Raw genomic sequence first — 21,838 nt, 5'->3', positions numbered from 1 at the left:
CTACAATAGTTCTTTGATATGCATAACCAGTTTACTACAACAGTTCTTTGATATGCATAACCATTTTACTACAACAGTTCCTTGATATGCATAACCAGTTTACTACAACAGTTCTTTGATATGCTTAACCAGTTTACTACAACAGTTCCTTGATGTGCATCACCAGTTTACTACAACAGTTTCTTGATATGCATCACCAGTTTACTACAAAAGTTCCTTGATATGCATCACCAGTATACTACAACAGTTCCTTGATGTGCATTACTAGTTTACTAAAACAGCTCCTTGATATGCATCAGCAGTTTACTACAACCGTTCATTGATATACATAACCAGTTTACTACAACAGTTCCTTGATATACATAACCAGTTTATTACAACAGCTCCTTGATATGCATCAGCAGTTTACTACAACAGTTTCTTGATATACATAACCAGTTTACTACAACAGTTCCTTGATATACATAACCAGTTTACTACAACAGTTCCTAGATATACATAATCAGTTTACTACAACAGCTCCTTGATATGCATCACCAGTTTACTGCAACTGTTCCTTGATATGCATAACCAGTTTACTACAACAGTTCCTTGATATGCATAACCAGTTTAAACCAACAGTTCCTTGATATGTATAACAAGTTTACTACAATAGTTCTTTGATATGCATAAACAGTTTACTACAACAGTTCCTTGATGTGCATAACTAGTTTACTACAACAGTTCCTTGATATGCATAACTAGTTTACTACAACAGTTCCTTGATATGCATAACCAGTTTACTACAACAGTTCTTTGATATGCATAACCAGTTTACCACAACAGTTCCTTGATGTGCATAACTAGTTTACTAAAACAGTTCCTTGATATACATAACTAGTTTACTACAACAGTTCCTTGATATACATAACCAGTTTACTACAACATTTCCTTGATATGCATAACTAGTTTACTATAACAGTTCCTTGATGTGCATCACCAGTTTACTACAACATTTCCTTGATATGCATTACTAGTTTACTACAACAGTTCCTTGATATGCATAACTAGTTTACTACAACAGTTTCTTGATATGCATAATTAGTATACTACAACAGTTCCTTGATATGCATATCTAGTTTACTATAACAATTTATTGATATGCATAACTAGTTTACTACAACAGTTTCTTGATATGCATAACTAGTATACTGCAACAGTTCCTTGATATGCATAACTAGTATACTACAACAGTTCCTTGATGTGCATAACTAGTTTACTACAACAGTTTCTTTGATATGCATAACTAGTTTACTACAACAGCTCCTTGATTTGAATCACCAGTTTACAACAACAGTTCCTTGATATGCATAATCAGTTTACTACAGCAGTACCTTGATATACATAACCATTAAACTACAACAGTTCCTTGATATACATAACTAGTTTACTACAACAGCTCCTTGATATGCATCAGCAGTTTACTACAACAGTTCCTTGATATACATAACCAGTTTACTACAACAGTTCCTTGATATACATAACCAGTTTACTACAACAGTTCCTTGATATACATAACCAGTTTACTACAACAGCTCCTTGATATGCATCAGCAGTTTACTACAACAGTTTCTTGATATACATAACCAGTTTACTACAACAGTTCCTTGATATGCATAACCAGTTTACACCAACATTTCCTTGATATGTATAACAAGTTTACTACAATAGTTCTTTGATATGCATAAACAGTTTACTACAACAGTTCCTTGATGTGCATAACTAGTTTACTACAACAGTTCCTTGATATGCATAACTAGTTTACTACAACAGTTCCTTGATATGCATAACCAGTTTACTACAACAGTTCTTTGATATGCATAACCAGTTTACCACAACAGTTCCTTGATGTGCATAACTAGTTTACTACAACAGTTCTTTGATATGCATAACTAGTTTACTACAACAGTTCCTTGATATGCATAACCAGTTTACTACATCAGTTCTTTGATATGCATAACCATTTTACTACATCAGTTCCTTGATATACATAACCAGTTTACTACAACAGTTCTTTGATATGCATTACCAGTTTACTACAACAGTTCCTTGATGTGAATAACTAGTTTACTACTACAGTTCCTTGATATGCATCACCAGTTTACTACATCAGTTCCTTGATATGCATAACTAGTTTACTACAACAGTTCCTTGAAATACATAATTAGTTTACTACAACAGTTTATTGATATACATAACTAGTTTACTACAACAGTTTCTTGATATGCATAACTAGTTTACTACAACAGCTCCTTGATATGCATCACCAGTTTACTACAACAGTTCCTTGATATGCATAATCAGTTCACTACAATAGTTCCTTAATATTCATAACCATTAAACTACAACAGTTCCTTGATATACATAACTAGTTTACTACAACAGCTCCTTGATATGCATCACCAGTTTACTACAACAGCTCCTTGATATACATTATCAGTTAACTACAACAGTTCCTTGATATGCATAACCAGTTTTCTATGACAGTTTCTTGATATGCATAACCAGTTTACTACAACAGTTCCTTGATATGCATAACTAGTTTACTACAACAGTTCCTTGATATGCATAATCAGTTTACTACAACAGTTCCTTGATATGCATCACCAGTTTACTACAAAAGTTCCTTGATATACATAACTAGTTTACTACAACAGTTCCTTGATATGCATAACTAGTTTACTACAACAGTTCCTTGATATGCATAACTAGTTTACTACAACAGTTCCTTGATATGCATCACCAGTTTACTACAACAGTTCCTTGATATACATAACTAGTATACTTCAACAGTTCCTTAATATGCATAACTAGTTTACTACAACAGTTCCTTGATATGCATAACCAGTTTACAACAACAGTTCCTTGATATACATAACCAGTTTACTACAACAGTTCCTTGATGTGCATAACCAGTTAACTACAACAGTTCCTTGATATACATAACCATTTTACTACAACAGTTCCTTGATATGCATAACCAGTTTACTACAACAGTTCCTTGATATGCATAACTAGTTTACTACAACAGCTCCTTGATATGTTTCACCAGTTTACTACAACAGTTCCTTGATATACATAACCAGTTTACTACAACAGTTTCTTGATATGCATTACTAGTATACTACAACAAATCTTACATATGCTTAACCTATTTACCACAACAAATCCTAAATATGCATAACCAGTTTACTACAATTAGTTCCTTGATATGCATAACAAGTTCACTACAACAGTTCCTTGATACGCCTAACCATTTTACTACAACAGTTTCTTGATATGCATAACCATTTTACTACAAAAGTTCCTTGATATACATAACCAGTTTACTACATCAGTTCCTTGATATGCATAACCAGTTTTATATGACAGTTTCTTGATATGCATAACCAGTTTACTACAACAATTCCTTGATATTCATAACTAGTTTACTACAACAGTTCCTTGATATGCATAACCAGTTTACTACAACAATTCCTTGATATGCATAACTAGTTAACTACAACAATTCCTTGATATGCATAACCAGTTTACTACAACAGTTCCTTGATATGCATAACCAGTTTACTACAAAAAGTTCTTTGATATGCATAACCAGTTCACTAAAACAGTTCCTTGATATGCATAACCAGTTTACTGCAACAGTTCTTTGATATGCATAACTAGTTTACTACAATGGTTCCTTGATATGCATTACCAGTTTATTACCATTTTTATTTACAACCAAATCCTAAATGCGCTGTTTATTACATAATGATGACATAAATGATATGCACAGTTAGTTTCTTGAAATGTTAAACAAAGCTGACAAGACACAAGAACAGACCATGGACATTTTGAAATACACTTCAACACCATTATTTCGAAGTCGTCGGGACCGTTAAAAAAACTTCGGAATAACGATAATTCGAAATAAACATTTGACAGACGACTTTTTTGATTCTGTAATAATAAAACGTTGTGGAAATCGCATGGTTCGGTTACACGCTACTATTAATAATTGTTTTACTTAACAGCGTAAACTAGTCAGATGGCAATAGATTTTTACTTTCAACAAACGAAGGAATAAAACGATTCTTGTTCTTCTTTTTATGTTTTCTTTAAGTACAGAACATATTAAATATAATGAAATTGCACTTATTATCAGAACATATAAAATATAACGAATAGCACAAATTATCAGACCATATTAAATATAACGAATAGCACAAATTGTCATACATGTAAATACAGATGAATACATTTTCGGAAATGTATTAACATTTTTTGAAAAAAAGACGCGATGTCTCTCTGAACACTGGACTTAGCAGCACTAAACTGGACCTGTGTAACGTATTTCTCCAATGTGTCAAGGACATTGAAGCACTCACTTCCGCCCGTGTTTGCTCGCAGAAGGTAGAGTTTATATAAGATGAATTTCATTGGAGCACATTTACTCAGACCTAATGTGACACGTTTATTTGTTACTAAAGAATGCAAAACTACATAAATAGTAATTATCGGCTTTTGATGACATTATAAAATTAACGTCTACGCGCAGACGACAAAGGAGTAATTATCAGCTTTTGACGTGCCACGCCCAGACGACTAAGGTGTGAAATTTTGCTTATCGTTTTGCAGCTTTGACTTCGGATTAAAGATTGATGATTAGGTGCGAATTATATTGTCGGGACCGACAGAATCACTTCGAATTAACGATTTTTTCGGTTAAACGAAGTTCGGAATAACAATGAAATTTTACATTAAACAAAGAAGAACCAAATTCGGGACCGGAAAAATACTTCGAAATAACGGTGACTTCGGATTATCGGTGTTCGAAATAACGGTGTTAAAGTGTACCAAGAGCTCAACATGAGCAGATTGGATTGACTTTCCATTCATCAATTACTCAATAATTAATATGTGGCATACAAATAGGTTTGTAAAATAACCAAAGAACTGATAGTGGTTGAGTAAGAATAAAAAATAATAAATAAATCGTGTACTGAATGCTATACCAAGTGTAACTGACATTTTGTAAATTTTTCAGGATAACAATATTTCATTATTAAGTATATAAAGTGCGCTTATGTTATTCTGCGAGTTCAAAATATTTCAGCGTTGAAATTATGGAAAAGCTCCTTTGTCATTTAATTATGGTTTGAAAAAAGACATTGTGATTTGGAGTTATGGTTTGTTTTTCAAAGTTTATTATAATGCTAGTCAGAAAATTGAACTATTTCATATGTAAAATGATTGGAATAAAGCAGTTTTTTGCTTCTCCTTTAAATTTAAAAAAGTGTCAGTTACACTACTTTTAACATTCAGAAAATTTCATATGTTCGCTTATGTCAATTTGGAAAATTTGGCGAAATCGTTATTTTAACCAAAAAAGTTGTCTTAATTTTTAGCTAACCTGAGCACAATTTGCTCATGGTAAGCTTTTGGGATCACCTTTTGTCCATGTTGCGTCGTCAAAAGTTTGCCTTGTTAAAACTCTAGAAGCCGCGTTTATTGTCTGATCTTCATGAAACTCATACATGCCAGACATCCCGATCTTGGCGGGACAGTCCAGCTTTTGAGGTGTTTGTCCTGGCGTCCCGATGTGGCACAATTTGTCCCGACATTTTAAAAAAGGACCTATTTTCTATAAGTTCACAATAAAATTCGCTAATCAAGCTCTGTCTGGCTTAAATTACCATCGCTTATCCCTTTATTGTCCCCAATTAACAAACCATATCTATTAGTCAAGTGATCCAGTGTTGTTTTTGACACCTTATCAGCGATCTATCGGCAAATTATTGATTTTATCGCGCTTCCACACCATGTTGTTTTTGTGATAGGGGTCACTATTTGCTAGCCATAGATGCATGGTAGTAAAATAAAAGCAGACCGCTCTTGTATTTCATGGCCCAAATCAAGTCCAAAGATATTATTACGCAGAATTCTGTGTATTATACCACCCGAGGCTTAAAAACCTGTCAAAACACCAATTTGGTACATCAAACAATTTTAGCGCTGACCGATACACATTGATGTTTCCAGGGCTTTTCACCCTTATATATTCCCAATCCAAAATAAGGTCATTTTTTCCCAAAATTGATAGAGGAATTTCCCAAATTGTAAAAAACAAAAAAAACAATTTTTTTTTTTTGTACTAAGACATATTGGGCATCTCCCAAATTGAAAGCAATGAGCTCTAATATGATAAAGAATGCACCACAATGTGTCTTTTAATACTTCTGCACAATGAAAAGACCCTGTTTCAAAAACTTAAAAACGCGGTCTTCCAAAAATGAGAAGTTATCGCGCATGAAATTCCCAATTTGAAAGGCCCCTGGCCCCTTCCCAATTTCCTGATTAAAAGACCTGGTTTTGCATAAATTCACTTTTGTTTTCGTCTGATTTTCAGAAAATAATTTGTACATAATGATTTTGCATCAATCTAAATTTAGAGTTAATTTATGATTGGTTGAATAAAAACAGTGCTCGATGCGCGCACCTCGCGTTGAATGATTACACATGCCTCTGTCCCAATTTGATGCCCCCAAAATTTCACGTCATTGATTCATCCGCATAGTGCTCATGTGTGTTTACTTCCGCATAATGGAGAACGTTTGTGTTTATGAAATTCTGAAACACATTGATCTAAAAAAAAATCCAGAAATAATGAGATTTTGTAAGTTATATACTGATTACTGACTACAGTAAAGGTGGCATGATTGATCGTTCTATGTGTCCCGCTTTTTGGTCAAATGGCCCGACATTTTTTAAAGGAATGTCCTGATTCAGACCTGAAAATTTCTTGCATGTATGTGAAACATGGTCAGAAGATTTGTCCCAATGATATCTTGGTCGAGTTTGAAACTTGGTCATGTGAGGTCAAAAACTAGATCACTAGGTTAAATAAAAGAAAGAGCTTGTTAACATACTAGAAGTCACATTTTTTGTCCAATCTTCATGAAACTTGGTCAGAACATTTGTTCTAATGATATCTCGGATGAGTTCTTAAATGGTTCCAGTTCGTTAAAAAACATGGCCGTCAGTGTTGCCGATTTACTTGTTATATTCCATAAATGTATATTACAAAATAAATTGTTTTAAGCATTAGCATTCACCTTAAATAGTGCCAAATTTAAAAAATAGGGACGGAAGACCCCTCCTGCACCCCCACCCCGGTTGGGACCAATCTGCGGACAGACATTACAATTTGAAAGATAACAACTTGAAAGGTTTGAGAAACAGAACAGAACATAATTTTATTACACATAAACTTTACAGTTTCTAGTGTTAAACAAAATAATATTACAAAATACATGATTATAGAAAGTTGATTTAGCAGAAATGTTATAAAATAGTAATGAATGAACTATTGAACGAAACTTGTTTTAAATCGCATGTTAACAGTGTATCTTGCTACATATGAAAACTTTTTAATACATAAATGTATTTATAATCATTAAGGTAAAACATTAATTTTGAAGGAGCACACACTATACATCCGAATCATAATCACAAAATCAGGCATCGACACAGTACCGGATTATACATATTATATACTTAATTTGAATGCAATATTTATATTAGCATATTCTATAAACAAAACATGTTCAAATATAGCATAATCACATGATGTCATTATGTATTTAATATAAATTTTAAAAATTTCAAGTATATGTATATGTATAACATTTGCCATAATGACTGGATGTGTCTAATATACAGTTGAACATATAAAATAGTTATACATTAGTATTGGTATAACGATTATGAATCTTGAGTGCTTCTTAAATGAACTTTCCTAACTTAAGCATTTCATTTTCTTTCTTGATGTCAAATGGACACCATTCATTAGATACATAACAACTTGAAGCGTTTTATGCCTAAAGTTTGCAGTCAGTCAGTAGTTTGTGTGTCATTATGAAAGATTTGTGATTTTAACAGGTTTTATTGTAGTTTTAATTGGAAATATAATTGCAAGGTGAGTTTTAAAATTATTCCAGTTGTTTAAAAACACTGTGTCAAAAATGTGAACAATTTAGTAGTAAAAAAAACAACAATTTATCACATATTTAAGAAGCAAAACAATCTGTTTGGTTAGAAAAAGTTGATTTGGCAACTGTTTTTGCAAAAATAATGTATTTATGCTACATTTTTGTGCATTTAAATTACAAATAGTTTAACAGTTGTTTTGATATGATAAGTTGTCCAATGTCTTGTGTGTGTTTACTTCTATATTTGCACACATTTGTTACTAAATATCAAGTGATGGCTGTACCTTAAAAGAAGATCAATGTTGAATTTCTAGTACATTATTCTCATTCTCATTTGTCTTTTTATAACCGCCTTTTATATATAACAATTCAACATATTGTATTCAGTTATGCAAAAACTATTTCATTAACACTCTTTTATTGAAAAAAATACAGTTGTATTCGTTATCTAAAGCTGTTCCTTCATCCCATAGAACATCTAAAGATGCCGAGACGATTATCTCATAATCTCAAAGCTGGACAACAATTTTTGGAAAAATGTACTTCCATTTTCTTTTGCTGATGCTCATTATTTACTTACTGTCCTCATATTACTTTTATTCAAAATATATCTTTGTTGCAATTGGAAACAAATGTATATTTTACAAAACATAAGCACACACACAAGACTACTTATAACGCATGTATGTACATGTATATACATATAGGATCTTGCATGAGTGGTCGTTTTGTATTGAATTTATTAAACGTGTCATCTGAATAAAGATAAAAACGAGGCTTGCCGAGTTTTTATCTTTATTTAGATGACCAGTCTAATAAATTCAATACAAAATGACCACGAATCTAAGATTCTATTTATAACATGGCCAACACAATTTCTTTTTATTTTATGCTCTTTTCACCTTTTTATTAACATTGTAAAAGAGTTTAACTGAAGAAATTCGCTGGAATAATGAGGTCATTTCAACACAAAAATTACGTCATTTCACAGTTATATAACAAGTGTAATAACACCCGTGTAATAAACAAAATTGAGCATTACGTTATTTCACTCCTGGATAGTAGGTCATGTTATAAATGTATATATCTACCGAAACAAGAAACCCATTCTTTTCACAAAACAACAATAACAACCCTTGCTTAATGTAATACTACTCAGGTGAGCGACCCAGGGCCACCATGGCCCTCTTGTTTGATAGAGAATGTATGTCCCAAAAGAAAAAGAAAAAAGTAATTATGCATAAATTTCAGTTACATGAATTATTTCATTAAGTAGACAAAATGTTCAACTGCAAGATTCAAAGTCTTAACTAAAATTTAGAACATCCATGAACATTTTGTAAATATAACGTTCTAAAGAAAAAGGACACTAAATAGACCACTAAATAAATATACAATTATTAGATAAAAAATTTAATGACAAACGTGTTAGATTTTTTAGTGATTTGTTGTTGTTGTTTTTATACCCCCACAAACTAAGTTGAGGGGGGTATATAGGAGTGAGCTTGTCTGTCTGTCGGTCGGTCCGTATTGAGTGTCCGCTCTCTATTTCAAGTAGTTTTCATCCGATCTTCACCAAACTTGTTCACAAGTTGTATCTAGATGATGTCTAGGCCAAGTTCAAACATGGGCCCTGCCGGGTCAAAAACTAGGTCACCGGGTCACTTAGTGCGTTTTTAACATTCAGCATGGTGTCCGCTCTCTATTTCAAGTAGTTTTCATCCGATCTTCACAAAACTTTTTCACAAGTTGTATCTAGATGATGTCTAGGCCAAGTTCGAACATGGGCCCTGCCGAGTCAAAAACTAGGTCACGGGGTCACTTAGTGCGTTTTTAACATTGAGCATGGTGTCCGCTCTCTATTTCAAGTAGTTTTCATCCGATCTTCACCAAACTTTTTCACAAGTTGTATCTAGATGATGTCTAGGCCGAGTTCAAACATGGGCCCTGCCGGGTCAAAAACTAGGTCACAGGGTCGCTTAGTGGATTTTTAACATTCAGCATGGTGTCCGCTTATATTTCAAGTAGTTTTCATCCGATCTTCACAAAACTTCTTCACAAGTTGTATCTAGATGACGTTAAGGCCAAGTTTGAACATGGGCCCTGCCGGGTCAAAAACTAGGTCACTGGGTCACTTAGTGCGTTTTTAACATTCAGCATGGTGTCCGCATTCTATTTCAAGTAGTTTTCATCCGATCTTCACCAAACTTGTTCACAAGTTGTATCTAGATGTCATCTAGGCCAAGGTAGAACAAGGGGCCTGTCGGGTCAAAAACTAGGTCACGGGGTCGCTTAGTGTGTTTTTAACATTCAGCATGGTGTCCGCTCTCTATTTCAAGTAGTATTCATCCGATCTTCACCAAACTTGTTCACAAGTTGTATCTAGATGACCTCTAAGTCAAGTCCGAACATGGGCCCTGCCGGGTCAAAAACTAGGTCACGGGGTCACATAGTGCGTTTTAAAAATTCAGCACAGTCTCTGCTCTCTATTTCAAGTAGTTTTCATCCTATCTTCACCAAACTTGTTCACAAGTTGTATCTAGATGACGTCTAGGCAAAGTTCGAACATGGGCCCTGCCAGGTCAAAAACTAGGTCACGGGGTCACTTAGTGCGTTTTTAACATTCAGCATGGTGTCCGCTCTCTACTTCAAGTAGTTTTCATCCGATCTTCACCAAACTTGTTCAAGTAGTTTTCATCCAATCTTCACCAAACTTGGTCACAAGTTTTATCTAAACGATCTCTAGGACAAGTTTGAACATGGGCCATTCCGGGCCTAAGACTAGGTCACGGGGTCACTTAGTGCATTATTTAACATTCAGCATGGTATCTGCTCTCTAATTCAAGTAGTTTACATCTGATCTTCACCAAACTTGGTCAGAAATTTTATGGCGATGATCTTTAGGCCAAGTTCGAACATGGGCCTTTTTGGGTCAAAAACTAGGTCAAGGGGTCACTTAGTGCGTTTTAAAAATTGAGCATGGTGTCTGCTGTTTTTTGTGAAGATGACATGCAAAATATTATGTGTCAATGCGGCATGTGGGGGTATTCGTCATGTCTGTGACAAAGCTCTAGTTTGTTTTGTCGTTGTTGTTTTTTTGTTTTTTTGTGTGTGTTTTTATGCCCCCTTTGGAAGAAAAGGGGGTATATAGTTTTCGCACTGTCAGTCTGTCTGTCTGTCTGTCTGTCTGTCACACTTTCGTGTCCGCTCTCTAATTCAAATAGTTTTCATCCCATCTTTACCAAACTTGGTCAGAAGTTGTATCCAGGCAATATCTAGGTCAAGTTCGAATATGGGTCATGCCGGGTTAAGAACTAGGTCATGGGGTCACTTACATGTAGTGCATTTCAAGGTTTCAGCATGGTGTCCGCTCTCTAATTGAAGTAGTTTTCATCTGATCTTTACCAAACTTGGTCAGAAGTTGTATCAAGTCAATATCTAGGTCAAGTTTGAATATGGGTCAGGCTGGGTCAAAAACTAGGTCACGGGGTCACTTAATGCATTTCAAGGATTAAGCATGGTGTCTGCTCTCTAATTGAAGTAGTTTTCATCTGATCTTTACCAAACTTGGTCAGAAGTTGTACCAAGACAATATCTAGGTCAAGTTCAAATATGGGTCATGCAGGGTCAAAAACTAGGTCACGGGGTCACTTAGTGCATTTCAAGGATTTAGCATGGTGTTTGCTCTCTAGATTATGTGGCTTTCTGATTTATTTTGATATTCTAAAACATTTTTATGCCCCCCAAAGGAGGGCATATAGTGATCAGACTGTCTGTCACACTTTGCGTTTAGATTTTGAAAAATGCTCATAACTTCTATGTCGCTTCAGATAGCAGTTTCATATTTGGCATGCATGTGTATATGGACAAGGCCTTTCCATATGCACAATTTTGACCCCTGTGACCTTAACCTTGAATTTAGGGTCTGCGTTTAGGTTTTGAAATCTGCGTTAAGTTTCATAAAAAAGCTCATAACTTCAACCAAGCGTTTATAGGGGGCATAAGTCATCCTATTGTGACACCTCTTGTTTGGGGGTGGGGGTAATATGAAACAATTATTATTTTGCCCCTAACAAAACAATCCAAACACAGAAAAATATGAGCCTCATTTGTGGGAGTCTTTTGTTTAAAGGAAGTTTCTTCTAAACAAAAATCCAGTGTAGGCGAAAAGTGTTGTCCATGATTAGCCTGTGTGGACTGCTTTGGGAAGACATTTCCTTTAAGCTGGGAAGACATTTCCTTCAAGCTGGGAAGACATTTCCTTCAAGCTGGGAAGACATTTCCTTCAAGCTGGGAAGACATTTCCTTCAAGCTGGGAAGACATTTCCTTCAAGCTGGGAAGACATTTCCTTCAAGCTGGGAAGACATTTCCTTCAAGCTGGGAAGACATTTCCTTTAAGCTGGGAAGACATTTCCTTTAAGCTGGGAAGACATTTCCTTTAAGCTGGGAAGACATTTCCTTCAAGCTGGGAAGACATTTCCTTCAAGCTGGGAAGACATTTCCTTCAAGCTGGGAAGACATTTCCTTCAAGCTGGCAAGACATTTCCTTCAAGCTGGGAAGACATTTCCTTCAAGCTGGGAAGACATTTCCTTTAAGCTGGGAAGACATTTCCTTTAAGCCCATTAAGACATTAATGTTCCCGGTGTTGTCAGAGAACGACTCATATTCATGATCCCATGTGTATCCTTCATGTGAGCTATTCATGATCCCATGTGTATCTTACATGTGAGCTATACATGATCCCATTTGTATCCTATTTGTGAGCTATTCATGATCCCATGTGTATCCTACATGTGAGCTATTCATGATCCCATGTGTATCCTACATGTGAGCTATTCATGATCCCATGTGTATCCTACATGTTAGCTATTCATGATCCCATGTGTATCCTACATGTGAGCTCTTTAATTCCCTTTCAGCATCACTACGACCCGGCAGTACGGAGGTTCTGCACCCATCTACGTAACGGGGCACCCACGTCTGGGGAGGGGCAGCTGCCTGTGGAGCTGAGAAAGTGAGTGCAACAAGAACATGCAGAGTAGCAGGGTCTTGGGGGGGGGGGTAACTTCCTATAAACGGGTATATTGGGGTGTGCCGAAAATATGGGGTGTGTTTTGGCGACTAAAATTATAGATATGGGTATGGTTTTGGGCATCTAAGTATAGATATGGGTATTGAAATCAGAAATTTGCTTGTATATAAATGCATATAGATTTGTAAGTATCAGTATCAAAATGGGTACAAATAAACATATCATAGCAAATTCAATAAGTATAGTGTATTTATATGATAAGAGTTTAAAATTCTAGTATAAAATGTGTCCACTTTATCAAATTCTAGTATTGAAATGGGTCCAGTTTTTCAAAAAACTTGTATCAAAATGGGTCTACTTTATCAGAGTTCCGGTATTAAAATAAGTCACACTTCAGAAGTCTCAGTGGGACACCCCTACCCTAAAATTTGGGAAGTAACTGCCCACCCCCCACCCCCCACCCACATTGGGATTAGGGTGTGACTAGATCAGTTGGTAGCTTCCAGAACATTGAGTAGTAGGGTATACCTACATGATGAGATGATGATGATGATGATGATGATGATGATGATGATTATGATGATGATGATGATGATGATGATGATGATGATGATGATTGTGATGATGATGATGATGTGGTGGTGGTGGTGGTGGTGGTGGGTGGGTGGGTGCTAGTGGGTGGTGGGGAAGAATGATGATGATTAAATGTATATATGATTATTATTATAGATCTGCGATTAACATAGTTGTTATAACTTAATTTTTGAAGACTATTACAACACTAATTACTGGAAAAAGTAACCATAAATTATAATGTTATCGTCACAGGCTTTTATTTCATGGTTGGAAGAACATATGCGACATTACAGTTTTCTCTCGATTTGTCATTTTGACAATTCATGCTTAGCAAATTGTCACTTTTTCTTCAGACAAATTTTGTCACTATTTTGTTTATTTATCCAATTTGGAAAATCTAAATTTAAGTAGCAGTTACATATCCTACTAATAATTAGCAAAAAATGCAAATTCAATTGCCAATCAACAGATTTCTATTTGAAGAATTGCCAAGCCTTCCCAATAGGTGAACTGTTGTTCTATCTAATGAAATTTAAAATATTTTTATTCTTTTTTAATCTGTCTGCCAGGATTAAATATCATTTCCTTAAGCTACAGTTCACTGCTTTAATGAGACCCATGCAAAAATGTGTCTTATTCAATAAATCTGAGTAGCTCCAGCCCAGAGTCTGTTGTAGCTCCAGCCCAGAGTCTGAGTAGCTCCACCCCAGAGTCTGTTGTAGCTCCAGCCCAGAGTCTGTTGTAGCTCCGGCCCAGAGTCTGTTGTAGCTCCAGCCCAGAGTCTGTTGTAGCTCCAGCCAGAGTCTGTTGTAGCTCCAGCCCAGAGTCTGAGTAGCTCCAGCCCAGAGTCTGTTGTAGCTCCGGCCCAGAGTCTGTTGAGGCTCCAGCCCAGAGTCTGTTGTAGCTCCAGCCCAGAGTCTGTTGTAGCTCCAGCCCAGAGTCTGAGTAGCTCCAGCCCAGAGTCTGTTGTAGCTCCAGCCCAGAGTCTGTTGTAGCTCCAGTCCAGAGTCTGTTGTAGCTCCAGCCAAGAGTACACATTTCTCCTGTCTAGTCAGGAGCTACCTTGTCCGCTACAAAGTTATGCAGGGTTGAGTGGTTTCGATAGTTGGGCTGTTCAGTTAGCACAGTGGTTTGTACACACGCTTCACATACATCCCAGGTTTTATTCCATTCCTGGAAACATGTGAGTTTTGTTGGTGTAGTAAGTTAATTAGCTAGGAGCGCTGGGACACACTCTGAATCGGTACGTAATGCAGCCTCAGGCGTGGAAGGACCGCACTTACTTCACTATATTCACACACAAAGGTTTCACAAGTAGACATAATAGCTCCTGTGCATATCTTGTTGTACACAATATCTCCATCATACTGTCATCCATCTTCTTTTAAGCCTGAACCGATTGTCAGTCAAACAGTTGGCATTTAGTGGAAAGATTAAATAAAAAAAATCCAGAAGAATTTGTAATGAATTGAAGTTTTGATCAGTTGATAAGCTGATATGTATAATTCAAAATGTGTTAGTATATGAGTACATTTGGTTGTTTTTAACCTATCAGCTAATGGGGATGTGTGTTACAAGATTGTTCTAAAAAATAAATATGTATGATCATACTCTGTTCAATGTTCTCCGTCTAGATTGGATTTTCATTTAGAATAGACTTCCTTTTATCAAAAATTCTATAAAAATGGTACATATTGTCTCAGATAAGCTTGTCCACATAGGCCTATCTGAAACAATACTTAAATTTTGTTCAATTGTAACTTGTTTATATTTAAGCTGCATTACACCGTAAGCCTTTATAGAATTGAAATGCGCTTGCTTCAATTTGTTCCCTATAACCAGGACTTTGTGATTTTTTCAGGGGTTTAAAGAACACTCCCACAATGGGGATCAAACCTTTGTCCTCCTAGGGGTTATTGGGACACCGCAGTGACCTTGACAATATGAACATGCATTTAGCCAGTTTTCCTGACAAACACTTATTTATATATTAGTACTTGGATTTTATCATTTGCTAAAAACATCTATTGTCTGATAAAGTCCACCTCTTCTCGTGGAAATTATGTTCAAGGGTACATTTTACAGGAACTTGCTTTCACGTAGTGTAAATGAATATGCTTATACATGTTTATGTCTGACAAAGGTAGTACCTCATTTAGGTCAGTTCAAAAGATGACAACTTGTATGTTTCTATTTCTTATGTGAAGTCAGATTTACTTAGATATTGATGATCAATCAGTTACATTTTGAATCAGTATGTCCTTGTTTAGATTACACATCATATGTCACAATTTGTTCAGAATGCATACATTAATTTTGATATTGTTATTCTTTGATACCTTCAAACTACATTGTACAACAAAAATGTCACTTGAGTGCAAACATTAAATAAAGATATTAATTTAATTAAAAAAACAACACACAAACATGTCAAATCCTCATTTAGTTTAGATAATGATATATCACTCAATCAATACGTTTATGTGATGATAATGCAGTTTTCAAAATTATATCCAAAATTAGCAAGTACTCTGTCATAATTCATTTGAAATTTATTTCATTTAAGTGCTTACAAATATAACATGGACCAGTTAGCAATCGTGCAATAGGCATCAATTTTTAAATGAAGAATAATGATTAATGTATCTGCGCTAAAATGTTTATTTCATATAAGGTGATTTACTGTGAAGAAACTTTTTAAACAAAAATGTCATCCTGTAATATTAAAGTTATATGGAGATGCATGTGTTTTGTTTTATTCTTTGGGCAGGGGATCATTCCCATATGCTTCACTATGAAGAGTAAATGTCAACTAGTTCTGTCTAGTCACGCACAGTGTTTCTCCTGTTGTATCTGTCTGTCTGCAAGGCCATTTAACCCTTTGCATGCTGGGAAATTTGTCGTCTGCTAAAATGTCGTCTGCTGAATTTCTAAAATTAGCATTTTCTTTGATTTTTTTCAAAGAATACTATCAGAATAGCAAACGGTTTGGATCCTGATGAGACACCACTTTCTGTGGCGTCTCATCTGAATCCAAACTGTTTGCAAAGGCCTTCAAAATTCGGTTCCAGCACTGAAAGAGTTCAAATGATTATATGATAACTCAAAAGTAATGGAGAGAAATGTTTTCATGTAGATATAGATTGCAAATGCTTTCAGACTAGTTTATGATAGCAGAATTTTGAAAATTGTAAATTGTTGATGATCTCCGAAAGATGATAAATTGTCTTTTCGTGACTCTGACTGTTCATGGTTACTGACTGTTGATGGTCACTGACTGTTGATGGTCACTGACTGTTGATGGTCACTGACTGTTGATGACTCAGACTGTTGATGGTCAATGACTGTTGATGACTCAGACTGTTGATGGTTACTGACTGTTGATGACTCAGACTGTTGATGGTTACTGACTGTTGATGACTCAGACTATTGATGGTTACTGACTGTTGATGACTCAGACTGTTGATGGTTACTGACTGTTGACGATCACTGACTGTTGATTGTCACTGACTGTTGATGGTCACAGACTGTTGATGGTCACTGACTGTTGATGGTCACTGACTGTTGATGGTCACCAACTGTTGATGGTCATTGACTGTTGATGGTTACTGACTGTTGATGGTCACTGACTGTTGATGGTCATTGACTGTTGATGATCACTGACTGTTGATGATCACTGACTGTTGATGGTCACTGACTGTTGATGATCACTGATTGTTGATGGTCACTGACTGTTGATGGTCACCAACTGTTGATGGTCACTGACTGTTGATTGTCACTGACTGTTGATGGTCCCTGACTGTTGATGGTCACTGACTGTTGATGGTCACTGACTGTTGATGATCACTGATTGTTGATGGTAACTGACTGTTGATGTCCACTAACTATTGATGTCCACTAACTGTTGATGGCCACTAACTGTTGATGGTCACTGATTGTTGATGGTAACTGACTGTTGATGTCCACTAACTGTTGATGGCCACTGACTGTTGATGGTCACTGACTGTTGATGGTCACTGATTGTTGATGGTAACTGACTGTTGATGTCCACTAACTGTTGATGTACACTAACTGTTGATGGCCACTGACTGTTGATGATGACAGCCTGTTATTGATGCCAGACTGTTGATGATCTCAATTGTTGATGAAATAAGAATATAAGAATGTAAATGTTGTTGGTGATCTCAGACAGTTGATGATGATTGTTTTTGTCACTGTTTTTAAGACTTGTATTTGAAGTTAAGTGAATTTAATGTAGTAACAATTTTAAAGGAACGGAAATATTTGTTTTGGCACCTATAGATGATATGACTCATATGCGCATTGTTTACATTTAGTAAAGTAACAAAGTAAAACAAAATAGGTACACACACACCTTGAAGCATATTCTTAATAGTACTATTCTGATTCCTACAATGTATACTTTAATTCCATATAAAAGAGACACATTTTTAAGCGCTTAAAAGTAGACATCTCTGATTAATTAACCAGATGAAACCCTGTTCCTTATGTTATATACACTATTGTCAGTGATCTCAGATAGTTTTGATGTTTCAGGTTGCCAACACAGATCCTGAATGAGTACCAGAGACTGGACATATTTAATCAGTTTGTTCCAGAAAAACCAAAGGGGCCACACAAACACAAGGTAAGATTTGTACTTTCTTGCTAGAGTCAGTTTATACTACATATTCGAAGTAGGTCTTGTTGAATTAACAATTAATGTATAATATTTTCTTTCAAATTCCATGCTGCTTGCTTTTGTTCAGTACCAAACCTTGTTATATATAATGCTTTAAAGAGAATTAGAGATAAATAAACTTCTTTCCCAATCACTCTCCTTCAATAATTAAACATTACGTCTAAAAACTCTGCTTACAGCATGATGCTTTTAAAAGGACCTATGAGTGTGTTTCATGGATGGAAGCAATGTTAATGTCACACCCACTTCCTGCATATACAAATACTGAAACCATTTCTCAAATACAAAAAACATTTCTCAAACACAAAAACCATTTCTCAAACACTAAACACCATTTCTCAAACACAAAAACCATTTCTAAAACACTAAAACCATTTCTCAAACACTAAAACCATTTCTCTAATACACAAACCATTTCTCAAACTCAAAAAAAAAGCAAACAGTAAAATCGTTTCACAACTTTGATTTGGGGTTTGTTTTACCTTCTGCATATCGTTACCTTCCAATCCAATTAATATACAGTCATAGTGCAAAGCAAATGTATAGTGATACTGTTGAGTCATTGTAAGTGATAGTGTAAACAAAGTCTATAGTGATACAGCTAACCTAGTATTTAATGATAGTGTTTGCAAGTGTATAGTGATAGTGTCTAGCAAGTGTATAGTGATGGTGCTAAGCAAGTGTATAGTGAGAGTATGTATCAAGTGTATAGTGATGATGTCTTGCAAGTGTATAGTGACAGTGCTAAGCAAGTGTATAGTGACAGTGCTAAGCAAGTGTATAGTTATATTGCTAAGCAAGTGTATAGTGATAGTGCTAAGCAAGTGTATAGCAAAAGTGCTAAGCAAGTGTATAGTGATAGTGCTAAGCAAGTGTATAGTGATAGTGCTAAGCAAGTGTATAGTTATATTGCTAAGCAAGTGTATAGTGATAGTGCTAAGCAAGTGTATAACGAAAGTGCTAAGCAAGTGTATAGTGATAGTGCTAAGCAAGTGTATTGGAATAGTGTTTAGTAAGTGAATAATGATAGTGCTGAGCAAGTATATAATGATAGTGTTCAGCTAGTGTAAAATGATTGTGTCTAGCAACTGTATAGTGATAGAGCTAATCAAGTATATAGTGACAGTGCTAAGCAAGTATATAGTTATAGTGTTGAGCAAGTGTATAGTGATAGTGCTAATCAAATGTATTGTGTTATTGCTAAGCAAATGTATAGTGATAGCGTTAAGCAAGTATTGTATTGTATAGTGCTAAGCTAAAGTATGTCGATAATGCTTAGCAGGTGTATAGTTATAGTGCTAATCAAGTGAATAGTGCTAATGCTAATCAAGTGACAGTGGTAAGAAAGTGTATTGTGATAGTGCTTATCAAATGTATAGTGATAGTGCTCATCTAGTGTATAATGATAGAGCTTAGTGAGTGTATAGTGATAGTGTTAAGCAAATGTATAATGATAGTGTCTAGCAAGTGTGTAGTGATAGTTTTAAGCAAGTGTACGGTGAAAGTGTCTAGGCAGTGTATAGTGGTAGTGCTTATCAAGTGTATGGTGATAGTGTCCAGCAAGTGCATAGTGATATTGTTAAGCATGTGTATTATGATAGTGCTAAGCAAGTGTATAGTGATAGTGCTAATCCAGTGTTTAGTGATAGTGTTAAGCAATGGTATACAGGTTGTGCTAAGAAAGTGTATAACGTAAGTGCTAATCAGGTGTTTAGTGATAGTGCTAATCAGGTGTAAAGTGATAGTGCAAAGAAAGTTTATAGGGAAAGTGCTAATCAGGTGTATAATGATAGTGCAAATCAGGTATATAGTAATAGGGCTCAGCAATTGTATAATGATAGTGATAAGCATTTGTATGGTGATAGTGTAAGCAATTGTATAATGATAGTGATAAGCATTTGTATAGTGATAGTGTAAGCAATTGTATAATGATAGTGATAAGCATTTGTATAGTGATACTTGTAGTGCTAAGCAAGAGAATATTGATATGCTAAACAAATGTAGTGGGATAGTGTTAACAAGTGTATAGGGATAGTGCTACTCAAGTGTATAGTCATAGTGCTTAGCAAGTGTATAATGATAGTGTTTATGTATACTGTAGTGATACGCAAGAGTATAGTGATAGTGTAGAGCAAGTGTATGTTGAAAAGCAAATGTGTAATGGCAATGCTAATCAAGTGTAAAGTGATAGTGCTAAACAAGTGTATTGTGACAGTGCTTAGCAATTGTATAATCATAGTGCTTAGCAAGTATATTGTGATGAGCAAGTGTATGGTGATAGTTTCAAGCAAGTGTATTGTGATAGGGTAAACCAACAGTCCTAATTATACCCCCACTTAACGAAGTTTAGGGGGTTATATAGGAGTGAGCTTGTCTGTCGGTCGGTCAGTCCGTGTCCAATCTCTAATTCAAGTAGTTTTCATCTGATCTTCACCAAACTTGAAGAACTAGAAAATGTATCTACATGATGTCTAGGCCAAGTTCGAACATGGGCCTTGCTGGGTCAAAAACTAGGTCACTGGGTCACTTAGTGCGTTTTAAACATTCAGCATGGTGTCTGCTCTCTAATTCAAGTAGTTTTCATCAAAGCTTCATCAAACTTGGTCAGAAGTTGTATCTAGATGGTGTCTAGGCCAAGTTCGAACATGGTTTATGGCAGGTCAAAAAGTTGGTCACGGGGTCACTTAGTGCGTTTTAAACATTGAGCATGGTGTTCGCTCTCTAACTCAAGTAGTTTTCATCAGATCCATACCAAACTTGGTTAGAAGTTGTATCTAGATTGTGTCTATGTCAAGTTCGAATATGTGTCATGCCGGGTCAAAAACTAGTTTTGTTTATATTGATAGTGTCTAGCAAGTGTATAGTGATAGTGTAAAGCATGTGTATAGTGATAGTGTTAAGCAATTGTATAGTGATAGTGCTAAGCAATTGTATAATGATAAGTGTTAACCAAGTGTATTGTGATATTGTCTATCAAGTGTATAATGATATTTCTAAGCAAGTGCATAGGGATAGTGCTAAGCAGGTGTATAGTGGTAGTGCTAAGCAAAAGTATAATGATAGTGCTTAGCAAGTGTATAGTAAAAGTGCTTTGTGTCATGTCATTCCATAACTACTGCATGAGATGTCTGTTGCTAGGGGCGACAGGGCGACTATCTGCAGCAAGACGTGGCAGAGCAAGTCCTTCAGGTCCTGTCAGCAACAGAAGACTTTGTAGATGTAACATGATTGCATTGACCCTTTGTTATGTGTATGATAATAAAATGTATTTTAATTTTAAAGTTGCGGTTGTTATTGTTTTATGGAAATTTGTGTGAAATTTGCATTCTTCATTATATATTTCTGAAATCAGACACTGTAAGAAAATAAACATGGATGTTTTATGCGTTGACATTTTCTGATGATACCACAACATAACTTTCTTAGGCAAAAGACATTTGTCAAAATAGGTGTCTCATTTCCTGGTCATACCGCATTTTAAACCTATTGTTCTATAGACGTTTGTCATAACTGG

The 21,838-nt window shown here is 35.4% G+C and overlaps 1 protein-coding gene across 3 annotated transcripts in view; it reads left to right on the top strand.

Moving 5' to 3' along the window:
• LOC127860430 (nucleolar complex protein 3 homolog) overlaps positions 1-21,605 on the top strand; it is an 85,483-nt gene extending 63,878 nt beyond the window's left edge. For 2 of the 3 annotated variants that reach the window (XM_052398506.1, XM_052398507.1), the window contains exons 20-22: positions 12,934-13,028; positions 18,180-18,270; positions 21,463-21,605. In XM_052398506.1, coding sequence (XP_052254466.1) covers positions 12,934-13,028; positions 18,180-18,270; positions 21,463-21,552 — 276 coding nt within the window. In that variant the 3' untranslated portion in view covers positions 21,553-21,605. Of the gene's footprint in view, positions 1-12,933; positions 13,029-18,165; positions 18,271-21,462 lie in introns of all 3 variants that reach the window. The other variant, XR_008039793.1, reaches the window with a different exon arrangement.
• The last annotated feature ends 233 nt before the right edge of the window (positions 21,606-21,838 follow it).

Source organism: Dreissena polymorpha, chromosome 15 (genome assembly GCF_020536995.1).
Source record: "Dreissena polymorpha isolate Duluth1 chromosome 15, UMN_Dpol_1.0, whole genome shotgun sequence".
NCBI lineage: Eukaryota > Metazoa > Mollusca > Bivalvia > Myida > Dreissenidae > Dreissena > Dreissena polymorpha.
This window is presented reverse-complemented; position numbering and strand designations above follow the sequence as displayed.